The sequence below is a fragment of the Parasteatoda tepidariorum genome, chromosome 8 (assembly GCF_982258835.1).
Source record: "Parasteatoda tepidariorum strain Cologne lab strain chromosome 8, Ptep-v5.0, whole genome shotgun sequence".
Taxonomy (NCBI): domain Eukaryota; kingdom Metazoa; phylum Arthropoda; class Arachnida; order Araneae; family Theridiidae; genus Parasteatoda; species Parasteatoda tepidariorum.
In genome coordinates, this window is record NC_141762.1 from 68,900,532 (window position 1) to 68,926,057 (window position 25,526).

Here is a 25,526-nt window from a genome sequence, read left to right on the forward strand (position 1 = left end):
GTTTCGCTCCAAAAGTTGTCAATACATTCAAAATTGCATTAATTTTACATTTTCTTTTTTTGTAGTGAATCCCTTTTGTCTTTCAAGTTTCAAACTGCAATGTTAGAGAGTTAATACCTAATGATTGTACGTTCTGCATGCGGATATGCTTTTCATTGCCAGAAATAAAACAAAATTATCAAATTATATCATTATTATTTTCGATTGTCGATTTTACAAGTAATTGAATTCTGATTTGCGATTTGACGTAAAACGTAGATTGTTTTTAATACCAGCATTGAAACACGTAAGAGTACTGCATCAGCTAGGCAGATAGATTGTTCAACATCTATGAAAAAAGAATTGTCTAGCTAAACGGTTCCCAAATCTTTTCAACTGCGGTAACCCTGAATGATTGACCTTCTTTTGACGTAATCCCGAAGTGAAGTTCATAAGCTATACTGAACATATTAACCAACTGACTATTTTGAAAATATTTAACTTGAGAATAAAATTTTTTCAATGATTGGTCTAGCTTTCTAACAAGTTATTATTGCCAATTCGTAAAAGTATTGAATGATCCTAAACTTGCGGTTTGATTTAAAGTTCCCTATTCGTAGTTTTGGGTGATAGTGCTGAACACTCAAGACTATAGCATCGGCTATGGAGATCAGTTGCTTGACATCGGTAAAAAAAACTTAGATATATTTCGACCACTATTGTCTATGACTGTAAGTAATTAAAAGCGCAAACCATGATTTAAGATTTAATTGAAGGTTTTCAAATTGCATAGCCTTTTGAATGTAGCATTGAATAATGAGTTTAGCCTTAGCTACTCAAAATTGCTTGACATTAGTGACAAACAAAAATAAATAAAATGAAAGGAGATAAAAAAAGCATTTAGTCATACAGAAAGTCATTAGAGTCAATTAGTTGGAAGTAATTAAATGCACGAACGCGTGATCCCCAATTTATGATTTGAAGTTTTTGGCAGTATTGAAAGTATATAACACCATGTGTGTTCAACGCATGTTCAACGTTAGTAATAAAAAAGAAAATCTAGTCCTACTACCATCGATTATTGTTGAGGGTTATAAGTAATTAAGTGCATGAATGCCTGATCTCCAATTTATGTTTTGAATAAGGGTTCTCTGTTTTTCATAATATACATCGATATTTATCGAAGAAAACTGACAAAATCTATACAATCTATAAGCAAATTGTTATCATGCTTACAATGAACTTTATTTACATGAATTAAAGTAAAACTAAAAAGCACTATTACTATGATTTTCTGAACCTTTCAGAAACGACGCACTTCCCAGATAACAGACCACATTATATTGAATTTTCATTTTTAATTGGTTGGCACAGAAAGGTTGACTAATTTAGTCATTTTTTAAACTTATTAGAAACATTAGTAAGCAAAGTTGGATTCCTTGAAGATTAAATAAAGGTGTGCAAAAAAAAAAAAAAAAATCTCGTCTTTTAACCTTAACTTACGGGTACTGTAAACCTTTTTTTTTTTTTTTTTTTTTTTTTGCCCTTTTTTCATTCTAGCTTTGTTCAGGTTCTCAAATGAAAAATTTTATTTGTGTTGAAAACTTAATGATAAGTTCAAGAGTTAAATTATCATTAAGATTTATAAATTAACAAGAACAATGTTTATAATTTAACCTTCACTTTTAAAGTGTTAATGAAAGTACATGAAAGCATGAGCGAAAATCTTGTTTCAGTGATCATCATAAAATCTAAAATTAACATTGAGGAAGTGAATTTATCCGCAGTTTGAGAACTCTTTCTACACTAGATTTGCGATTCATCCTCATTTGCAGAAGGTTTTTCTAGACTTGTTTTGTAAATACAGATACAATCTCGCAATCGACAAATCAATGCAAGCCTAATATCATAGCGCGTAGAGTTACATACTTAAGTTTAACATTGTTTCAAGTTTGCATGGTTTATTTGCTAATAATTTATAAGCCTTGTTGGGCTTTGTGATAAATGTTATTGCTGACATTAAAATCAACCTTACTCTGTTATCTGAGCTTGTGAATTCATGGTTTTTCTTCGCATGGTTTAAGGATACTTCTGGTAATGAGATCACAAATACTTTTTCACTTACCCTCATCCATGCTGATCTGCAAACTCCGTCCAAATATCCATGAATGAAGACTTCTGTTTGGTGCAGGGGGTCGAAATTGGAGTTGCTGGGAAGCTTCCCACCACATAAATGTAGAAACTCTGGATTGGATGGGTTTTTTGGCGTGAAAAGAAAGAACAAAGTTTTTGGTTTAAGAAAGGATTCGTGAGCATTTCTCGAGTTGTTGGGAGAAGAAATCCAATGTGAGCCAGCACAGTCTGAGGCTTTAAAAGGTTGGAAACAGAAAGCGGGGTCTTGTTGGAATATTTTCTTTATGAGTTCATTTTCCCAAATCGTTATGCCTAAAATATTTATTTACATGAAATCAATACAAAACATTTACAGTGCTTTCTACAAAAAATAAACAAACTTTGCGAAAAAAGAATATTAGTTTGGAAAATATTGCCCGAAGAAACATGCTTCATTTGGACAATTTTCTCTAGACCAGCACTTCATAATAGTCTGAACACTTCACACATGATGAGATTAGTGGATGAAGGCTCTGAATAATATTTTAGTGAATTTGACAAGATTTATATATTTACAGTTGATAATGAATACTATGCCAAAATGAAATCTATACTATTTCTTATTCTCAAGCTTCCAGTTGGCGAAATTTATAAGTCCCTTGTTGCCAAAAGACAGGTTCTGTTACTGTTTATTACTCGTCTACTGTTTATTGTCAAATGCACTTAGATCATTTTTCCGCTTCAGAAACACCCAGAGACTGCAACTTGGATTCTTCATCCACTGAGATGTTCTGAATTTGAACACTTATCAAAATTAATGTTACATGATTAAATAAAACTAAAGTAAGATCTTACCCCCGATAAAAGTAAATTTATTACCAAATTTAAAAATTTAAAAATTTTACCCACAATTCGCTCAGTGTCTGGTGATCAGTAATCACCTAAAACTATTCATAATACCGTATAAATTAGTATTAACCTAATTAAGGTGTTAAAATAAAGCATATATCCGTTAAAGTTGAACCATATTATTGGTACACGGAATCACTATAAAAATGCAAGTTTAATACGGCAGCCTTATTACGGTGTCAAAATATAAATTTAACCCTGGAACTATGTAATGAACTTCAAAGAGATCTAATTTGCGACATGTTATTGCGCAATTGAGCTTCATATTAATGAAACAGCAAATCTGAATGATACTATGGTAAATTGTTGCAGTAAAAGTTTCAACAGAGTAAGTAACCTATTTAAATGATCGTGTGGTGTTCAATAAAAAATGTTTCCAAGTTGGAAAAAAAATGAGTTGACGCCATCGCTGTTTTGGTTGTTCAAATTTACATTACAAAAATTGAAGTTTTAGAGGGTGTGTAGAAAAATGTACGATGCAATAAAAAATGTAACATTCTACAGGGTGTCTATAAAAGAACTCCGGGGTTTTAAAAATTCATATCTCACTAACTATAAAAGATAGCAAAATTTAGTCGATTTCTCTGAAAAGAGTAGCTCAAAAAGTTTTACTCATACCAATTGGGAATGTTTGTATCAACTGTTGGCGACGCTGCAGGGCGTTGACCTTGAAATGACGTCGCGAAATTTGAAATGAAGGCGACTCCGCAACAAAAGGCTCAATGTGTTATTTGGCTCATAGAAACGAAGTCTTTAGTTACCGTACAAAGTGCAGAGAAAATTCGTGATGTTCAACATCTCAGGGAACGAATAGTCAATTGTGTGGCAACCGTCACCCCAGACATGCTGGCCAGGACATGGGAAGAGGTAGAATACCGTTTAGACGTCTGCCGTGCCACTAACGGGACTCATATAGAACTTTACTAAGTGTTAAAAAAACTTGAAAATGTAAGCTTTACCGTCATGTATAAAACATGTATGTATGTTTTTTTATTTCATTAAAATATTTTGCCTCAAAACCCCGGAGTTCTTTTATAGACACCCTGTATTACTGTTGCTGTCGTCGACTATTAAGGCAGAGGGGGTGCGAATATAATTGTTTTCCAGTGGCGCCATCTATGGTCAAGAATTCGAATGCTGCCACACCCATATGTCACATCCGTTTTATAGGATGGACCCACTTATACATCCATTCATTCATCCACAGATCGTAATTTCGACCTGCACCAGAGAACGATCAATCTCCGATTCAGTACTCACAGAGGTATAATTTGTTATGGGATTATGGAGGACTTTGTGACCCGACAGATTTAACACGCACCATTCACCATTTATTCGGCGGCAAGTCTTCGGCTGGCTGGAGTCCAGAGCACAGCCAAACAACTGTTAAACTCGTATTAAAAAATACCGCGCTGGTTGATCATTAACCATTGCTTGCTGCAAGATGCTATGCAATAAAAGATTTGAAATTTGTCTTGGGCTATTTTCACTTAAAAACTTTTCGTTACGTTTTTATTTATTTATTTATTTTTTATTATTTTTTTAAAGTTTTAATTTGTTCGAAAGTTACTACAATTTTCATTGTTTTCGTGATTTCAATTTCAAACATTGCAACGAACAATGAACTTCATTGTTTCGTATTTTTTTCCCACTTTTTTTTCCTTAAAGTGATTATCATTTATTCATTGATGTAGAAGTATTTTTTATTCTCCATCGAGATATTTATTTTCCTAGCTAGCTCTTGAGTTGATATCATATGTAACAGCAAAAAAGAAATAACTAAAACAAAAAAAAAAGAGAGGAAGGGGGAGATTACATGTTGCCAGATATAAATCTTAACACTCATATCGAAATTTTTAAAATTGTAAAAGATTCGAAAGATATAAAATACCGTTTCGAACTTAAACTATCATAAAATATTAGGTTAACGTTATATATTTTTAGCAAGTAAAATTACTACTCATTTATTACTTCTTATTGTATCGCACATTTTGCATTTCTAAGTTCAATTTTTTTTCCAAAATAGATACAGTTATACAGGGGTTTTATTATACTTTTTGTTGCATTTATACAAGTACTTGATCTTACCTAATTCGGGAGTGGAAGTTTCTGATCTAAAATTAGTTTTGTCCGGATGGCTACATATTTTTTCCAAAATGATGTTTTTAGTTTACTTTAGTTTTTGAATGAGTGTGCAAATTTATAAGGAACGTAAAGATGCATGTATACTTGTATCTATGCATACTTGTATGGATGCATACTTGAATATACTTGTACATATATACTTGTCTGTTCCTTTGAAAAAAACTTTTAAGGCAAACGAAATGATCTTAACGTAATCTAAAATATATTTTTGCTTTTTCTTACTACTTCCTATGTAGCAGAGAAGTGGGGACGCCTCGTATGGAGTATCCCTAGTACCCTCGAGTGCATTATAAAAAATTCCTGGTTTGGAATATGTTATTAAATTGCATAAAAACTGTAGCTCGTAGAAAAACCGATTGTTGGTTTGAAATTAGCAACGCGAAAATATCTTGCGATCCGATCAACTAAAGTTTTCATGCAACAGAAAAAATTCAACAGTGTTTTTTTTTCCTTCCAAATCCAAGTAATTGCTCATTTTTCATTAAGATATGCATAGTAATAAAATATTCTATCATGAAATTAAAGTAATTATATACTTTAAAAATGAAGTGACATTTTATAAAAATATAATACCAACATTTAAAAAAAAAAAAAAATTATGAGCAGGCAATTACGGGGTTTGTTGAACAGAGTGAGTTGGGGGCGGAGTCTTCTAGTGATATAACAATTTTATTTTATTACTTCTAATTTATTTTATTTAATTGTATAATTTTTATTTTCAGAAAAATAGATTTTCTATGAAAAAAAGAAGAGTCTTTAAATTTCAAGTTAGAAAAAAAATTCGAAACAGTAACTAGTGAAGAAAGAGAAAAATTCCAGTAACTGATTAGATAAAAAATTTCCGTGCAGATTAAAATTTGCAGAATTTATTTTAGCACGTGATTATAAAAAGTAAAACATTGTCAGATGCTAAAATTTTTAAATAGTGTTTAAAAAATTACAATGACAGAGATGCCAACTTGCTCCGGACAACAAATATATATTTTAAAGTGGTAGTTTATGAATTGTGATTCTTGGTTTAATAAATTCATTTTAGTAGATTTTTATCCACCACTATTTCTTATAATTCGTAGGCTTATATAATTCACCACTTTATAGTACTTAAGTCATGCTATGCCATATAAAAAGCAATCAAAAATAGTAAAATATTTGCAAAATTTACTTTGTAGTTATTTACCGTTTTTTAAATTATTTTGGCGTGCCCGGAGCAGTTGGCATCGCTGCAATGAGTGATGCGATGCACCTGGTAGATTTGACACAAGCGAACAAGATGACTTTGTGTTTAAAAAGAAGCTTAAGTATTCTAGTATGAAGTTTGATGGCTAGAATTAGCTATTTTCATAAAACAAAAATTCATCAATCAGTAATCCATTTATCAACTTGTATTGCTTTTAATACTGCTCTCTTATGTTCTCTTCACTGTCTGATAATGGGATACATGCAAGTGACGTAATGTGGGTATCACTAGTCTGATTGGCTGTTAAAACGTGGCTTTGTTTACGTTAGTAACTGTTCTTTCCATTTAATTTCGAGTTGACTTACCCCGTCAAGTATCAATTTTCTTAAGTGATACATTTCTTACTTAAAACAAAAAAAGGCAAGAAGTCATGTAGAACATGAACAAACTAATTATGCACAAAACAAAAATATATCACTTTGTTACAAAAAAATATATAAACTATTAATAAATCTAAGAAAAAATTTTATTTCAACAAATTGAATGTGCTATATGGCGCTGTAGTTAATTAATTTCACTTTAATTAACATTCTAACTAATCTGGAGAAACTTAGCTCAACTTTGACACGCCATTTTGTTTATTGATGATCAGCTGGAGCTGACGTCATGCGTGCGTATATTTGATCTTCTCCTCGAAGTGCCAGTACCCAATGGAAAATTTTTTAACTACGTTAAAACGGAGTCAATCAGAATGTTTTTTACTAACTAATTTAAAATTTATGACGAGAAGGATATTTTTCAGTGCATTTAAATTCTTTTCCTATCTTTTTCTGAAACATGAAAGAAAGAAAAAAACATTGTGTATTTAAATTTTTTTATAGTATTTTTACTCAAGGTAAAGGGTGATGAAACTAAACACTTGACATTTTTTTAATGACATGCAAACTTGACGCAAAGTACAGTGTGCAAAATAGGAAATGAAGCATATTGATATCTTTTGATTTAATTATCGTATTTTTACGTGCTAAGTTACAATCTTACTGGTACGATGGGCAAACTTTAAGCAAGCTATTTTTCTTGAGCAGACGATATTTGAATTTTACATTCTCAAAATATAGAGGGTGAGGGTAAGCCTATTCTGGAAAATTGTCTTTCAATCGTTAAGAAAAATTTAAATTTTTTTGTATTATATCATACTTCTCGAACTCTTTGTGAGAATCTAAAAATTTCTGAACACAGTTGTGAAACTCTTTTATCGAAATCTAGATCAACAAAATGAAAGATTTTATTTAACATTTATTTATTATTTACAATCGATGAATATTAAAATGGTGGAAAAAGTCTTATAACATAAGATAAACAGATATCTGCATAATATTGAGCATAGTTATTTCAACTAACGAAATCCAAAATTTGAACGGAATCAGTTAAATGGTTCTCGAAAAATGAAAATTGAAAAATAAAATTATTTTGAAACTTCATTGCAGAGAAACTATTTGGCTGATTTCGTTGGAATGCAGTGTTTTGCCATTTAAAATTACGTTGATTACAATTAAGCGAAAATTTGTTGCTTTGAACTTCCGAATTTTCTAACCATTTAAAAAAAAAATTAATGAAATTTTATAGAAACTTTATTTGCATCAAATTATCTTTGGATAAACTAGTTTAAAATTGAGAACTAAATTCTTTTAAAATATTTAAATATTAACGAAAGATAAAAACAAAAAAAATTAAACCAGATGAACCAGACCAGAGATTCAGAGAAAATGCGCCTTTTATGGCTGATTTTCTAACTTAAAAATATCGTCTGCTAACTGACTAGCATACTTAAAGTTAATTTCTCGAACCATTAAAATTGTATATCAGTGATTGAAATTCCAATTATTAAACGAAAAGTTAGTAAGATGTTCCATTTTATATGGGTCATTCTCACAAAAACAGTCATTTTCATGTCCCCAGTATATTTTATGTTTGTTTTACAGCTTACGAAGAAAAAAAATTCAGGGAAAGTGTCCTTCAGAATGCAAGCTAACAAAAGAATAAAAATAAAATTATCAATTTTTATTTTTTATTTATTTTAGGTAATTAAAATATACCAATATGTCATTCCCTCACTTGTCCCCACTGCTGATTTAAAAAAAGAAAAAAATTGTTTCTGAAATAAATTTTTTTTTTTACAAATTCGTGTTTTTTATTTCAGAATACTGAAATATAGAATTCAGGAAATCAATTTTTAATTTAATTTCTGATAAAAATATTAACACAGCACTATTTTAAACTTTGTCCCCAGTGTTTCGCGTCATTCCCTCACAACAATGTTCTTATCACCTGCAATCTTCTTAGAATAAAAATATTTTAATAAAAACTTCAGAAGTTAACAACTGGCATCATAGAACAAAATTGCAGTATGTTTCCATGCAGTATGTTTTGCATATGTTTCGCAATCGTGCTTTGCTGTGGAATAAATTTGAATGAATCAAACCAGGTAAAAATTTTTACATTCGTCATTCCCTCATGTCATTTTTTAGAGTAAAATAAAATACAACTTCATCGAGAAAGTGGATAATTATATGTTGCTTTCTTGTATGAATATAATTGTATGCGATTGACTTCAGAAATTAATTAGGCCTAACTGTTATTTTTAAATTTTATTGAATTCGTCATTCCCTCACTAGTGTATAAAGTGAGGGAATGACGCTGAAGTGAGGGAATGATTCAAGATGAGTATATTATTAAATTTTTTTTATTCAATCGTGCCAGCCAATTTTATTTCCCAAACCTGTAAAAACTATTAAATATATAAGACTAAATTATAATAAATATTAGATATACTTAATATGTTATAATTTTCAAACTTTAGGTAGATGTAACTTAGATAAAAACATGTATTAAAATAAAATATCATTCCCTCACTTTTTAAATAGTGAAAATAATTAATTTACTTATTAATTAATTTGAAAAATAAATTTAAAAATTAATAAATTAATTTATTAAATTAATTAATTTACTTATTTAATTAATTTTTTTATTAAATTAATTAATTATTAATTATTATAAATTAATTAATTATTAATTATTATAAATTAATTAATTATTAATTATTATAAATTAATTAATTATAAGTTAATTATTTAAAAAATTAATTAATTTAAATATTAAGTATAATTTATAGGATATATACTTTCTTTATAATGCCATTACATATTTCTATTAATATAAAAAGTTTCAGAGCTTTTTATTCACTTTACTTTTTTGGGATTTTATGAACTGAAAAATGACAGTTTTCGTGAGAATGACCCATATACTGCACACTCTACATAAATTACAAACAGGTTCGTTCTAACTTTTTTTACTTTTTTCGCTTTTGTAAAAAAATAGATCTAAGCCATTTAATTATGCTAAATCTTTGACTTTATAATTACTAAATTAATACAAAAACTTAAACATTTGACCTAATTAATTAGAAAGCATAATCATTTAAAAAAATGCTAGTTGAATTATTTTTAAAGGTTGAATCAAATGAATTTTAAATTATCTACTATAGTTTTATTTTTAAAAAAAATCAAAATAAAGATACAAAATAAAGGTTAAATTTTAAAAATTTAATTCGAAGTTAAATTACTATTTTTAAGTTAGATTACTACTAGTATTTCATCTCAAGATAACTATTTTTAAATTAAATTAATAATTTTAATTAAAATTCATAATTATATTGAGGTTAATAATTTCTTGTAATTATTTCAATGAATATAAAAATTAAATATTTGAACTAATTAATATGGAAGCTTTATCATTTAAGTATGCACGTTGAATTAGCTTTTACTGTTCAATCAAATAAATTTTTCAATTCTCTATAGTTAACTCTGTAAATAAACTAACTTTACTATGTTTTAAAAATAAAGCTTATACTTTAAGATTTTTATTAGAGTTTAAATTACTATTTTTAACTTAGATATAACTATTTTTAAGCAAAGATAACTTACTTTAAAAGAATATTTTTAATGAAAGTTATAATTAAATATTGACGTTAATGATATTTTGCTATTATTTTAATTAATATTTAAAAATTAAAGTTATCTTTGCAAGGAGGAAACTATAAATTTTCAAGCAAATTAAGCTGGTTAGCCTACTGTCAATTAATTTCACGTAATGCTTTTCTAACGGTTATTTTATGAATTTAAACTCATTAAACGATTTGTATTTCCGTTAGGTTTGCCTTTGGGTCATTCTATGTCAATTTTTAAATTTTTTGCTATTTTTTAGATCTTTTAAAGTTATTATATCGATTCAAACAATAACATTGTAATTTTTTTTTTAAAATTAAAATTAAAACGTGTTAGTCAAAAAAGTAAATTTCGCAGAAGTTTTGTGCTGCAATAGATTAGAAAAGAAAAGAAAACTATGCACAATATAATTTTTTTATGAAAAACCTCTTTTTTGAAAATATTCTTAATTGCTTGAAATCACGCATTTTGATTATTTGTTAACATTTCTTGTCGTGATTTGTTGCCATCGATCATTATTACTTGTAATCATGCATTTTGACTATTTATAATTGATCTTGTGATATGTCGTTGATCATTATTATTTGTAATCATACATTTTAATTGTTTGAAATCATTTTTTGTTGGGATATGTTGCAGAGAATGATTACTTTTAATCACAATGACAAGATCTTACAAACTTTATCTAAAAAATAATTTTCTGTAATTTATTACATTTAGACCCGTTTCAGAACAGCAACTATTTTTACATGAAATAATTTTAAAGAACCTTATTTTTAATTTTGAAAAAATGCTTGATGTTTTTGGAATTATTCAAATCACTCTTGAGAGTGAGTTAAATAGTTCCTACTTAAAAATTTGTCCCGATAAATATTTAAAACATTTTTCTTCTCTCTATTTTATTATATTTTATAACCGTCGTTCAACAGTAGACCCAATTTTGGATTTACGATTACCAATGTTTAACTCCGTAACCTTGCAATTTTAAACCCACTCCAGAAGACAATAGAGAGTAAAACATTCGCTATTATTTGATATATCAGATTTTAGTATCTTTAAAACACTTTAATTAAACATCTGAAGCAATTATTCATCATCCTTAACCCTTTATTTTATAACTGTCATTGAACAGCTGGCCTAATATTTGGGTTTATGACTACTAATGTTCAACTCCTTAGTTTTGTAATTTTGAACCCTATTCAGAAGACAAGGGAACTCCTGGATTAAGTATTGGGAGAAATTTTGCCTTCATTGAGGGCTTTTTGATCGAACTAACCCACATTTGCATTACATGGGGTGAGAAGCCACGAAAATCTCCCACGATTAGGCTGACGACAAGAGGACTGTAACCCATGATCCGTCAACCACTGAGGATATTTAACGTCAATACTATAGCGGGTGTGAGCAGGGTGTTGAATTTGTATCAACCGGACATCTCTGGTATTCGAACCCGGTTTACATCATTGGAAAGCGAACGCTCAATCCTCAGAGTCACCGCGGTTCTCTTCGGGGTATTTTTTTTAAAAAAAAAGATCACAAGACTTTTGAAAATAAAATTTAAAAGAATAGGCTAATCACTCATATCCGCAGAAGAACGATAATTGATTTCGTCATTTTGTTCCGACGTGTTGCCAACCATTCTGATCGTAATTTTCATACCTTATAGGCATTTGGGACACGCCCCTTACGCCCTCCCCACTCTGAGATGGAAATTAAAAACTTCCTACTTGATAAAATAATGAAATAATTTCTGACCCATTTACCAGTCTACTGGTTGACCGTCAAAATATTGCGTGATAATTTCTACAGATGGCCAACATAGTTCATGTTCTTAAAGAGTATTACGTTATCAGACTGAATAGCTGCATATATTTTCTCACGGGGAGCTTGGAATGAAATAAAATGGGACGCTACGGTACTGTAACTTTTCTTACTTTCATAAACTATTGGATAAAAAAATATACTTTTTACTAAATAAATATGTTTTAATATTACCAGGTATTAAAAATGCTCTTAAAGTTTGAAATTAAAATAACAAAATTCCTTTTAAAATTTGGCAAAATTACCATACTTTATGGTGACGATACTTCTTGAAAAAAAACAACAACCATAATTCTGAAAAACAACAACCATTAAACCAAAATATAGGGTATTTAAATCCTTCATTTAGTAATTTTTCCCGGTTACAATTTACCGGCAATTCTGGTTTGAAAATAATACTTTTTATTACTATACATTCAGTAAAAAAAAAATACAAAATTGAAAGATAAATTAAACTGAATAAATAGTTTCATAATATGCTCTAGGGTATCGGAAAAAAATTACCAAATTTTTCCACAATTACCAAATTTTATTACATGTTACAAAACCGTATTTAATTGATAATTTGACCTAAATCATTACCAAAGTGATTCGGTGAAAATTGCTCTGCATTTTGCTGTTTACATAGAGCCAAAAATATAGTAATTTTACCATATTCTGGTAGTTTTTACTATATTTTTTTCCTGAGTGTAATTTTCCTATAATGGATAAATTGTGCTAATAAAGTTTATTACTTTTTTCCGTCTGAATAAAACGTGAAGCATTTTTTTTTACTCAGATACTGAACATAGTAGTTGTATCGAATGTAACCATGCGTACTGTTTCAGTATTTCAGAATATGTTTAACTAATAATGCATAATGAAATACATATTTTGACATGATTTAGCAATTAATACGTAATATAAACATAGGAAGTATGTAAATTTTATGAAAATATAAAAATTAATATAAAAATGTATTAAATACTCAAGTTTTATATTTTTATTTCCATGACATAATGAGAAATAAATGAAGGCGAATATCACGCTCCTAAATTAAATATTTAAGTAATTTTTGCTCTATATTTTGCTTCATAAAATACACTCGACACCGGGCACCTCTTTTACATCGGATTTTGAAATTCGCCAATGTTGCCTTCGTTTAGCATTTTTTCCGAGAACTATTTTGACAGTTTGACTTTAAATTTTACTCATGTTTCTAAGATCTAATTTTAAAACAACACATAAGATATTTTTTTAAAAAATTCCTTGGTGTGAAAATTGTTTAAAAAAAACTTAGTTTGTAAGAAACATTGAGATATTAAATTTTGTGTTTGACGAAGAAAATATTTTCAATTTAAAGCTGGTCAGTATGAAAAAATACGTAATAAGTTTTTTTTTTAATTTTTAACGCACACCTAATAAGTCAGTCTTTTCTTTTTTCTTAAAAAAAAAAAAAGATATTGTTGAGCATTTTAAAGGTTGACACTTATAATTTTTAAAATAGAAGTAATTGAAAAAATTTGGCAAAAATGGGGGGAAAGGAGAGAAAGTAGTAATGTTACAATACATTTTGGCAAATTTCTTCGGAAAGGGGGACACCAGATCAGGAGCTATCCACGTCGTCTGACCGCGTGGCACTCTCACCATGGCAGTTAAAAAATACAGCCCTGAAAGACTTGGTAAGGTGCTTGTGAGGAAAGTTCTTTTTTAATCTTTTAATTAAAAAAAAACTGTTTATACCATATGAAAAACCATTTAAAATAATATTTTGAGGAATAAAATGAAACAAAAAAAAATCTATAAACAAGTAAAAGTTGAGTGATCTGCTAAAACTTATATATTTCCAAGCAAATTACAGCATTTTTTAATGGAAAATACTTTTATATAATGACTAATGAAAAATATCTAAAAATGAAATAAGACAAATATTTTTAAAAACCATGCTTACAAAGTGAACTAGAAAAGAATAGACCGTATACATAAATATCGTCATCGCAAACTTGTGTTCAAAAAATAAGGTAGGACCGGAAATGCATTTTTATCTTTAATCTCTACTTTGAGTAAATAAAAGGCAATTAAATAAGTAGTAAATCGAAATAAATATGAAATTAAATAAATTAAATTAAAATATAAATTACGTTTTGATACAATTAAAGATATCGTAACACTAGCTTCGTAGAAAGTCATCGATGTTTAGACTTCTGCCAAATTCAAATTGGCTCTAAATATTAATTAGTTCGGGAAACGACAGAAATTAGTATTTTTACGAGGCACAAAAATTCATTTAAAATTTGAGCACTATTTTTAAAATCGATGAGAAGATGTTAATTGTCTCTAATTCATGCATATTTGTTTCGAACACTAGATATAATATAATTTATACATTAGTGTTTAAAATACATTTTTTAAAAAAAGTAATTTAATATCTTAACGTTTGCGCTAAAATAGTAATTATTTTGAGTCGACACATTACACCTCAGCATTTTCTAAAAAAGTCATTTTCATTAAAAGTAATATAGTAAGAGATTTTATATAAATCAGTTAAATGCTATTTGATTATGAAATGAAAAATAACTGCTAATCTTAATTAATTAAGTTATTTTTTGAAGATAAGTGAATATAAAAAACTCAAATTTCTTTATTAAACATATAAATCCTTTAAAACAGTTTTTTGTTTTAAAGGATTTTCATTAAAATAAATATAAGGCAATTTCATTAAAATAAATATTTCATCAAAATAAATAATAAGGCCATTTTCATTAAAATAAATATAGTAAGAGATTTTATATAATTAAGTTAAATACTATTTGCTTATGAAATGAAAAATAACTGCTAATCTTAATTTATTTATTTTCTGAAGATAAGTGAATATAAAAAACTCAAATTTCTTTATAAAACCTATAAATCCTTTAAAACAGTTTTTGTTATCAGATTTTAATCAGCTTTCTTTTTATGTTAGGTTTTTTAAAATAGCATATCAATTCATTTTGAGCAGCAGAAATGTGAAGTTGATTTCAAATAAAACTGTAGTGATCTGAATATATTCTACAGTTTAAATTTTTTTTATGTTGGCACAGTTTCGAAAATATTAACTAGGTAAAACCTGTTACTTAAATATATTACAAGTCAGAAAAAAGATAAACAATTAATTTTAAGGACAAATCTTAACCTTGTCGAGGAAACATGGAATCTAATTTGTAATTCAAATAATTTTCCAACTCAGCAATTATAAAGACCTTCACGAAACATGATCAGTAACAAATTATTTCTCCGGTATAAATTTCATTCCAATACACTTACCTGTTACATGTAGGACCAAGAACGTTTGTAAATTAAGAATCAGTACTACGTAAGTTGTACGCATTTTCGGTGTTGAGCTGAACCAAAGGTAAACACATAATCAGTAACCGAATCGTAAAGGGATTTTTCTTTGTCATCTGACCTTGTTAATTTTTGTGCCCTGAGGAATAGCGTGTTCATGTCCTCGTTCATTACTGCTGAAGAAATCGAAAGTGAAGTCCCCACAATTACCCTCAGCTATCTACAATTCACTTTCGAACAAGAATTGTTAAATAAAAAATCGTTTGGGTCAGTTGCTGAAACGAAAACTTGTTCGTGTTATCAATACGGCAATTAAATATTCGATTTGTTGTGAAAGAAACGTATTTTTCCTGAAAGAAAGTCAATGGAAGTCCTTAGCCATTTTGAAGAGATTCCTTTCGTTTGAAGAGTTTTGGAATGATTGGAAAAAGTTTTTGAAAATACTTTTTTTTTTTTTAAATTTCATAAAATTTTTAATATTGATTTTTTTTCAAGATCTATAAATTAACTTTTTTTAAATTAATAATTCTTTTTGTTAATTGTTTTTATGTTTTTATGCACCGAAAATTCCATTTTTATTTGTAGTATAATTTGCCAAATTTCCAAATGAAGATTAAATGTAATTTGTACTGCATATGGATAATGCTAAATAACGTAAATTAAATTCATTTTTTGTGCCATTATTTGGGCTTAATTCCTGTTGTTTAGATTTATGAATAGCATAAGTATTAAGTTATTCTTCCTGTAGTGGATCAAAATTGCGATGGCATGTCTTCTGATCCTCTTCAATGATGTTTCCCAGACCGTCGCCAATAGCCCATTGTGCAGCTGTAGTGCAATGTAAATAAAGTACCTACCTCCATGTTTTGTTTATTGTCTTTAACCCGTTCTTAATAGTTCTGCGCCTTGTCACTTTAGCTCTATCCCTCTTTCGTTTACCCTTTGTTGTCCAGTCTATAGAGCCTGTTTTACTTTGAATTTGCTCGGTTTTCAAATAATGTGTCCAATCCATTCACATTTACGTTTTCTGATTTTTAAATCTATTGGTTTTTTCTTAATCTGCAGTGCGGAAAACATGAATCCGCTGTATAGATTAACATAAATGTTAAGTTCAAACCCTGCCACACCATATTGGTTAAATAATATGTTAGAGCGAAATCGGTTGCATTGATTAATAAAATTGTTTTGTTTCAGAATAGTCTGTTAAATTGATTATTCAAATATTATGTTAACGAAAAGTCTGCTCTATTGCTTAGTTTAAATGTTATGTTAGTGTATAATCTACTTCATTAGTAAAGAAAATATTATGTTAAAGCATTATAGATAAGGATCAAAGTGGTTTCCTTAAAATTGAAAAATGATCTACTGTTTCCTATTGAAAATGACATCCATGAAAAATTTTATAAATAAGACCACTTATTTTATGATTTTAAACAAAACAATTAAAATTTTGAAAAGTGTTACTTAATTATCTGGGTATACTTAAAAGTTGAGAATATAAGTCATACTCATTCCTATTAAAGGGGCATTTAAAAAGGAACTTTTTCTAAAGTTATCTAGATTTCTTCAACAATATAAGCTAGATTCTTTTCAATAAAATATCCATTACATTTTAAATATCGAGCTGTTCTAAATAGCAAACAGTCGAAAACTGTAAGTTATTTCGATTTTTAAAAAATTCTATCTATAAGAGAATGCAATGAAAAAAATTTTTTCATAAGGTTTTAAGTAGAATAATCTAGATTCATTTCATGCGCAATTATTTAATTATCGAATTAATTAATTTTTCAAAATAATATATATGAGAGAATGCATTGAAGAAAGCACTTTTTCTAAAGTTTCCTGTAAGACAAACTGGATTCATTTTATTAATACTTAATTAGCTGAGTAGATTCGGAATACCTTTAAGTTGAAAATTATGAATCATTTCCAATTTTAAAAATGATATCTATCAGAAGAGGAATTGAAGAATGCACTTAATATTAAGTAAAACAATCAAGATCCTTTTTCATAACGATTTAATTAATTAACCGAGTAGCTTCCGAATACGTGACTGCCGAAAGCAAAATGAGTTCATAATTCTCTTTCGAATAATTTAATTCAGCGTCCATTTCGTCTTTGACTTCCTCTTCCGGTTTATGACGTGTAGTGTTTCTGTCTCGTTTTCATTCCACAGTGATGAATATATCAATTGTATTTATTTCTCTCCGTGAAGCTGACAAGTATAAATTTTATTTATTATGGCGAGTTTTATTTTTAGCTGTTAAGCTTGTCTCTGCTAAAGTATGTGTCAGAAATGAATAAAGTTTTAACAATTGTTAAATGAAACAATTAGAGCTTATAAAATACGGTATTTTACATAGCAAAAGCATTTTATGAATGTGCAATAAGGTTCCACATATCCTAACTTCATTAATCCATAAACATGGGTAATCTGAACAGGTTATGTTGAATTCTGAAGAAGCAATCGTTAAGCTAAGTTATGTACCACCGCAACGAAGTTGATAGACGTGGTCTCAGTTCTCATCCTTGGACTGTGGAGTGTCTCCTATAAGGACTGGTTTTTCCACATACTAGAACAATTTGAAGCGTTTGCCCCTTAAATAATGAATTTTTAAATTGTAGAACATCTTCTTTGACGGGTTGCTTCGTCGGAAATGCTCTGAGCCATCATCTCAACAAATCGAAGAAATCTACTATTTCTCTTGTTGGGAGGATACGAATTTCGTCAAAAAAATTGGCTTATTTGAACATATCGGTTAATATGATTGATTAGGAAGCACAACATAGAATGAAAAAAAGTGTAATTTAATGAGTTCGCAAGCCTTTTCAGAAGTCGAACCAAAACATTCAACTTAACTTTCGAGCAAATGAACCCTTGGCACTCGTAGCATTTCGTCAAATAAAGGAATGGTATACAAATCAGATTTAAAAAAATGTTGTAGAACTCGCAGAATGCACTTAGCTGATACACGAGTGAAAGAGCTGTTTCTTCAAGCACTTCCGAGTTTTGAGTTTCATTAAATATCACGAGATTTCGTGATGAAATTGTTGTCATAAATAAATAAATGTAATGCTACAGTAAAAAGAGTGCAAATCGTCTAAAAAGAGTGTTTTATTTCTGAGAGGTGTGTCTGCCGTAGGCTAATTGAAAAAAAACCCGGCTCTTTGCACCCAAACTTATGATTTTTGTGTACCCTTTCTAAATTTTTCGTAGCGCTGTGTACCACTAATAAAAAAATGAATGCATTTTTTACTATTTAAAAATTGCACAAAAGCTAGAAATTACAACTGGTTGTCGACACCACTTATTATTAACTGTCAACTTTGCAAAAAATAGCCAATAGAAAAATACGTAGTCGTGAATTTTCATGGCCAGCTTTGTTTTTAAATAAAAAATTTTGAAATTTTCGTTTGTTGCAAGATATTTCGCATAAGAACGCGTACCCCCACTAAACTGTTCCCGTACCCCTGGGGGTACGCGTACCACACTTTGGGAAACACTGCATTAAGTGAACGTCATTTGTTAGGCTTATTGCTGTGGGCTTTCTATGCTCATTGGCATTGGAATTTCGGCTGTCTGCAAAACTCATATTTTACAATTAGCCTATTACAAATATATCTAAACGACAAAGAAGGTTAGCATCTGGTAATACCATGCAGCAATAACATTAAAACTTTCAAGAAATCTTATTAGATTAGCCTCACATATCGTAATCTTCAATAAACAAAGAGATTTTTTCAACTAGTCTGGCACATCGTAAAATAACTGTAACATTTGCAATCAGCCGGGATTTCCAATTACCTTACGAACAGATTTAACTCGTCTTGTAGAGGGAGCCAATTTATCAAAATGTGAATTATATTCTGATTTTGGAGATTTCTTTATATAAGTTACGAAGGACAAATACGAAGCAACTTAAGTTCCACTTTACTAAAAAACTTCGGTTCATTGCCGAACCATATTATAGGTACTGTGAGCCTATAATATGGTTCATAATTATAGGTACTATGTGTATAATAAAGTGCAAACTTTTTGTAACTTTTATAAAGTGTTAGTTTGAACAATATTTCCATCTAAGTTAACATATTTCCATTCAAGTTCGAACTATGTTTAACTACACTCTAATATAGCATACTCAAGTGTTCTCTTTAACTTTTACCATAATATGGGACAGAGTTTCTTAAGTTCGCAACAAATTCGCAAAAATACAGTTCAACTCTTACCAATGTTTTACTAGAGTACAATTACCATGTTGTAGTTTATTATATATAGTATTATCGTGCAATTACTGAACCATTCTAATTGAATAAATATTATGGTATAATATTTTATGGTCAAAATGGATTTTACGACTGATGCATCTAAAGTGCCGGTACTAAAAAATCATGTTACTTTTTTTCAGGCAATATACCTTAATCTTAATTTTAAAATAAAACAGGCAATACATAAGATATTCCGATATTAGATAAATGATTAAATGTCTCATAATTCTAAAGCTCTCAAACATGTTATGAAACAAACTTACATCATTTTTATATGAAATTACTCAATGGGGTATGAACGAGCTAGTTGAAAACAAACTATAAATTAGAACAAAGCGGTACTCACTTGTTTAACTTGCCCTTTGAGATGGTAATTAAAATCAACAACCATATTAAATGTATATTTCTTCTATACAAACAAATGTCTTGTTTTAGATGGATTACGATTGGCTGATTAAACAGCGTTTTATACCTTGAAAACATCTGGTTTCAAAAAGTTGCATTGTCGTGAAATGAGCGGCCTTAATGATAAGTACCAATGATAATACCATAAAACTATTTGATGATAAGTCAGATGGAGAATTTAAGGTATTTCTTGATAAGCAAGCGAAGTTACGTTTATAGTGTTCAGATGGTGTAGTGGGGTTGCCAAGATAATAAACATCACATTTATTATATTAAATATAATTAGCCCATGTTTTTGAAGCGAAGGATTATCACCTTTTTACGATTACAAGGAACAATAATAACAGATCTGTCTGAAAACTTTCTTGTAGTTCTTTAAGTAAATAATGTACTTTCTATATCTTTCGTAACGTGTCCTTAAAACAATAAAAATGTGTAGTCGTAGTTTTATATTAAATTCTAGAAAAATTTTAATTTAACAATATCAGTATTAATTTTTAATTTTCGAAATTTAAACCTGTTTGATTTTATACAGGATAAATAGTTTTTTTTTCTTAAGTTATTATGTTCATAAAAGAGAAAAGTTAATGACGATTAAACAGTTATGTCGTGATGAATATAATGTACTTTTGTATTTTACTCTTTTTCCTTGGAAATAGAGTTTCCTTGGAAATAGAATAGAAATGAATATGAATTGCATGGATCCACTATGCAATTTTAATTTCTCTTATAAACGTGCAAATTTTCTAAAAAGTATGGATTAGGAAGTAATGCTTACATAATTTTCTCTTTTAAACACATAGAAATAAAATGAGATTTGAAAAGGAAGCTCCACTTATAAACTTTTAATACCTGAATTTCTTAAGCATGAAACCCACTAAATTTATAAAATAACTTTTTACTTTCATTTAGTTTTAAAACTTTAATATTAAATTTAGTTAAAATGTAATGTATTTGAATGAAAACAAGTTTGCTCTCCTTTTATATACAAAAACGTAAGACACTTACTTCGATAAATTACCATAATCTTACTTTGATAAAATACCATAAGTCCGAGCTACTTAAACCCACTTTTTCAAGATTTCGGATGCATTTCCTCTATAAATTTTTATAAATATATACTTGAGCTAATATAAAAGTTCTTAATTTACTTAAGTTCTTCTGTTATTTTACGATGGCTATTCTATAAAAAAATAAGGAAATAGTTTTCTATTTAATGGTGCATAGTTTCAAGCAATCATTAAGTTAGGTTAGTTGAACCCCTGATTTATATTCATATGTTATTGTACAAAAATTTATGATGAATAAATATGCTGTTATAATATATGCATAACGAATAATATGCATGACGAATAATATGCATGACGAATAACATGCATGACGAATAATATGCATGACGAATAATATGCAATTTTTTAAATGTTACGTATCAATAATTACTTAATTATTTGTTTTTGAATAAAAATATTTGTAATAAAAGAATTATTATACTCTATAATTGCTTATAAAAAAAGCCAGGGGGTTGCAACTGAACCCCCTTGCACCCCGCTGCCGGCGCCCTTGTTCTCGTACTTTTCATCAGACCTGATGAAATTTATGCATACAGTTATTCAGTGAAAAAAGATTTGTACTTCCCATTTCCTGGCAATTTTTTGTACTTGGACGGCATTGCCAGTCTTGAACCTGAAAAAAAATTTCACTAATTTAATTTGAACACATCACGTGATCGATCCGCTCTGTCCAGCCAGTGAGAGAAGCAGAATGAAATTGGTAATTCCCCGTGGCGCTTAATGAACGCCACCTCCACTTACTCATGATCCTTTTGAAGATCATGCGTGGGTGTTATAAATCTTTCTTTGAAGCAAACTGTTAAGATATAAATTATAAATTAAGTTAATTCATTATTATAAAAAAGAAAAGCTCAGTGGTAGATGGCTAATGGATTAGAGTCTCCTTGCCATCACGCTAACCGTAGGAGGTTTTCGTAGGAAGTGCGGGTTAGTTCCCTCAAAAAAGTCCTCCACGAAGGCAAAATGACTCCCAAAACTTGATTCAAGAGTTCCCTCGCCTTCTGGATTGGGTTCAAAACTACAAGGCTACGGAGTTGAACATTGGTAGTCGTAAGCCCTAAATTGGGTCAGCTGTTCTACAACGGTTATAATCGAAAATTAAATAAAACATAAAAACTGTTTTTTTTTAAAATTTAATAATGTTTAAGAAACTAGTAACTATTCAATTTTTTATAATTTCATAAAATTTAATTAGGTTTGAGAATTTTTTTTCTGAGCTGTATAATTAATTTCAGAAATTAAGATTAACATTTTTTTTTTCCCATTTAAAAAAATGTAGAACGCGTAAAAAAACATGTAAAAAATAAAAACATGCAAAAATGTTTGAAAAAAACAGTAAAAAATTTATTCGATTAACAAATTATTTATTGATTTTTTTGAAGAAATTTGCTTGATATAGTTATTCATTATCCTTTGTTAATATTATTCTCTACTATTGTTATGACTTGTTATTTTTATTTTTAGTTAAATTATTTTTATTATTTTTAGTTAATTATTTATTATTTTTATTATTTTTAGTTAAAGGAAAAGTTTATTTCTTTTATTATATAAAGCTATCATGTAATATTACATTATTACGTAACATTTTATAAAAACTCATTGAAAACTTTATGTAGCTTAATAAATAGTAAATAAGTTACATTTGCCTGTACTATAAGTTTTATATAAAACAGTTTCCAAGAAAAATTTGCAATTAAAATTATGATTTTAAAACTGTTGTTAAGAATTAACGCAACATTACTCAACAAACTATTTGGCGATAAACAGTTAAATAATTTTATGATAATCAAAAGTTGAATAGGAATTTTAAAAAAGTGCAGATTCATTTGTAATGGTACCAGAGGAAAAAGTTGAATTTTATCCCAACAGACTTCGGAACTAGCTCTGTGTAAATGCAATAAAAAAAAATTGGAATATTTTAATGGAATAATTTTAAATTCTTATGTAACAATCTGTTTATTGAGAAGAAATAAATATAATAACATAGCAATTTTTAACTTCCTTAAAAAAACGAAAAAGCCCAATTTTTTCATCAAAAACTTGATAAAACCCGGGTTTTGATAAGGCTGCGAGTTTGAAAAAAACCCGGGTTCTTCCAAACTCTACTCCTTAAGCCTTTTAAATTGCATACTACTACGTGAAAATTAGATCATCAGATAAAATGTACTCAGGTTTCCGTTGAAACAAAGTCGAGAAACTGCAACATGGGATGACCTATAAAAATTTAATATGATTTTAGTTTGGAAACTTACTTTTTTTTAAAAAATCTATTTTCATCCGTTATAATTAAGAAAAACAATGCCACAGTATCTAAAACTAAATGGTGATGATGCGAAATTCAACAAGGTTAACTATTAAAATGTCTAATAAATAAATTTTAAAAAAAATAAATTCGATGAAATGGTGAATTCAAGTTTTAATTTTCATTTGGGTGAAAATGGATAAAAATATTGGAAGAAATAAATACTCAACCATTAACTATTTATACCTAACTGTGTTAATGATCACAAAATGAAAATTAGTCTATTACAGTTTGTTCTCTAAAAACGTCACTTTTTTTTAATTTTATCCTGTATAGTTTTCTGTCGTACTGAGTACTGTGATAAAATATTTGGTGAGTATTCCACGTACTTAGTTTACTTAAAAATTGCGTTTTTCTTTGTTCTGTATCAATTGTAAATAAAAGTGTCTTTAATCTTTTATTCAGTTCAATTATTTTATTTTATAACCGTCGTTGAACAATCGACCCAATTGTTTGGGTTTAAGACTACTAATGTTCAACTCCGCAGCCATTTATGTAATTTTGTAATGTAATTTTGAACCCAATCCAGAAGACAAGAGAACTCTTGGATCAAATATCGGAGAAAATTTGCCTTCGTAAAGCACTTTTTGTCAAAGCACGATCCTCAATAAAAAAATCTACTAACAGAAATAATTAGATAAGAATAAGAACTAGACTACACTTTCACTTACAGATGCCAAGCAGGCAGCAGATAAGATAAATCATTTCCTTCTCTGTGTCGATGATACATATTTCGATTTAGTTCCGATTTGGGAAAGATGGCTTAAAATAAGTGGCGCCAAGCAACTCTAAATTGTCTGGTTTACATAACAAGGAATGATGCTTTTTATGGCGCATGAAACATGTGTTACTATTTCCATTCGCTTTGCAAATGATTACCATTTGTAATTTCCAAGCATATTTTTTGGCGATAATAAATTATTTTTCGTATAAGTTATGAGTAAGATTACATTATATGCAATTTACAATTACTATCTTCTATCTCTTGAAGAACAACCGAAAGAGAAGCAGAGATGCTAATTTTCAAAACCGATGTGAACCAATTTAAAAAGTGAATTAATATTTCTTACTATAAAAGAAACTCCTTATTTTCATATAATAGGGGTGAGTCGGGTACCCCCGCCCACTGTCAATTTCATATGTATAGAATATTTTTTCAAGTCAATGAGCCATCGGACATTAATTGTTATATTAAAAAAAGATTCTTTTCAAAGTTTCATGTATTTATGCAGCTGTTAACATGGTAAACAATAGTTTTGAAAATATGTTGAATACAGTAGTCATGAAATTAAGAAAAATTGGTTGAATGTTTCGATTAAACTTCATTTTAATACTAAAAAAATAATTTTTTCTATACATACAGCATTAAAGTATGTAGTCTTAAGTTTAATTTGCACGAAGAAAGAAGTCTATATGCGAAAAATTGTTCGAGTAATTACAAATTTACGAAAAAATTGGATTTCGGGTAGCCCCGCTCACATGAATGTCTGGTATCAACGACCAATTTTATTTCGTCAATAAATGTGCGGTTGCAAAAATTATTATTTTATTGCTTCAAATTTGAATGTTATATGCCTTTTTAACAACAAATAATGTTGTTATTAAATGATTGTTACTAAATGATAGAATTCACTGAAAAAGTATATAAATATGTAATAAATAAAATAATTTTGTGATACAAATGATAAACGTGGTTTACCTATTGTCAATACATTGGTCACTTTCATTTACACCTGAAAAAACAGTCAAAAAACATAACTTTGTATCTGGGCGGGGCTACCCGACACATTTTGAAAAGAGCTGAAAAACATGTTTTTTTAAATTTCTATTTTTTTAAGTTAAACTATTCATTTTTTGGTTTATTCTTTTTGCATTATTTAATTAGATGATAAAACAATAGAAACACACAAAATATTTATTATTACTCATTATTATACAGAAATATAAGCAATACTCCTTAAGCGAGCGGGACTACCCGACTCTCCCCTATATAATTCTGCTTCATTTTTGTATTTTATCACAGAAATTCTTTG

The 25,526-nt window shown here is 28.7% G+C and overlaps 2 protein-coding genes across 4 annotated transcripts in view; one reads left to right on the forward strand and one right to left on the reverse strand.

Moving 5' to 3' along the window:
* The window catches only part of LOC107455608 (pancreatic lipase-related protein 2), a 46,486-nt gene extending 26,285 nt beyond the window's left edge, over positions 1–20,201 (reverse strand). Inside the window, exons 1-2 of one of the 2 annotated variants that reach the window (XM_087169064.1) lie at positions 20,063–20,201; positions 2,105–2,424 (exon numbers count right to left, since the gene is read on the reverse strand). In XM_087169064.1, the coding sequence (XP_087025190.1) occupies positions 2,105–2,110 (6 nt within the window). In that variant the 5' untranslated portion in view covers positions 2,111–2,424; positions 20,063–20,201. Of the gene's footprint in view, positions 1–2,104; positions 2,425–15,429; positions 15,646–20,062 lie in introns of those variants that run through there. The other variant, XM_087169063.1, reaches the window with a different exon arrangement.
* The window catches only part of LOC107445983 (cationic amino acid transporter 4), a 44,396-nt gene that overhangs the window by 415 nt on the left and 18,455 nt on the right, over positions 1–25,526 (forward strand). The window contains exon 1 of one of the 2 annotated variants that reach the window (XM_043054577.3): positions 12,085–12,241. The exons of the other annotated variant lie outside the window; for it this stretch is intronic. Within the exon in view, the coding sequence (XP_042910511.2) occupies positions 12,229–12,241 (13 nt within the window). The 5' untranslated portion in view covers positions 12,085–12,228. Of the gene's footprint in view, positions 1–12,084; positions 12,242–25,526 lie in introns of those variants that run through there. 2 annotated transcript variants of the gene reach the window in all.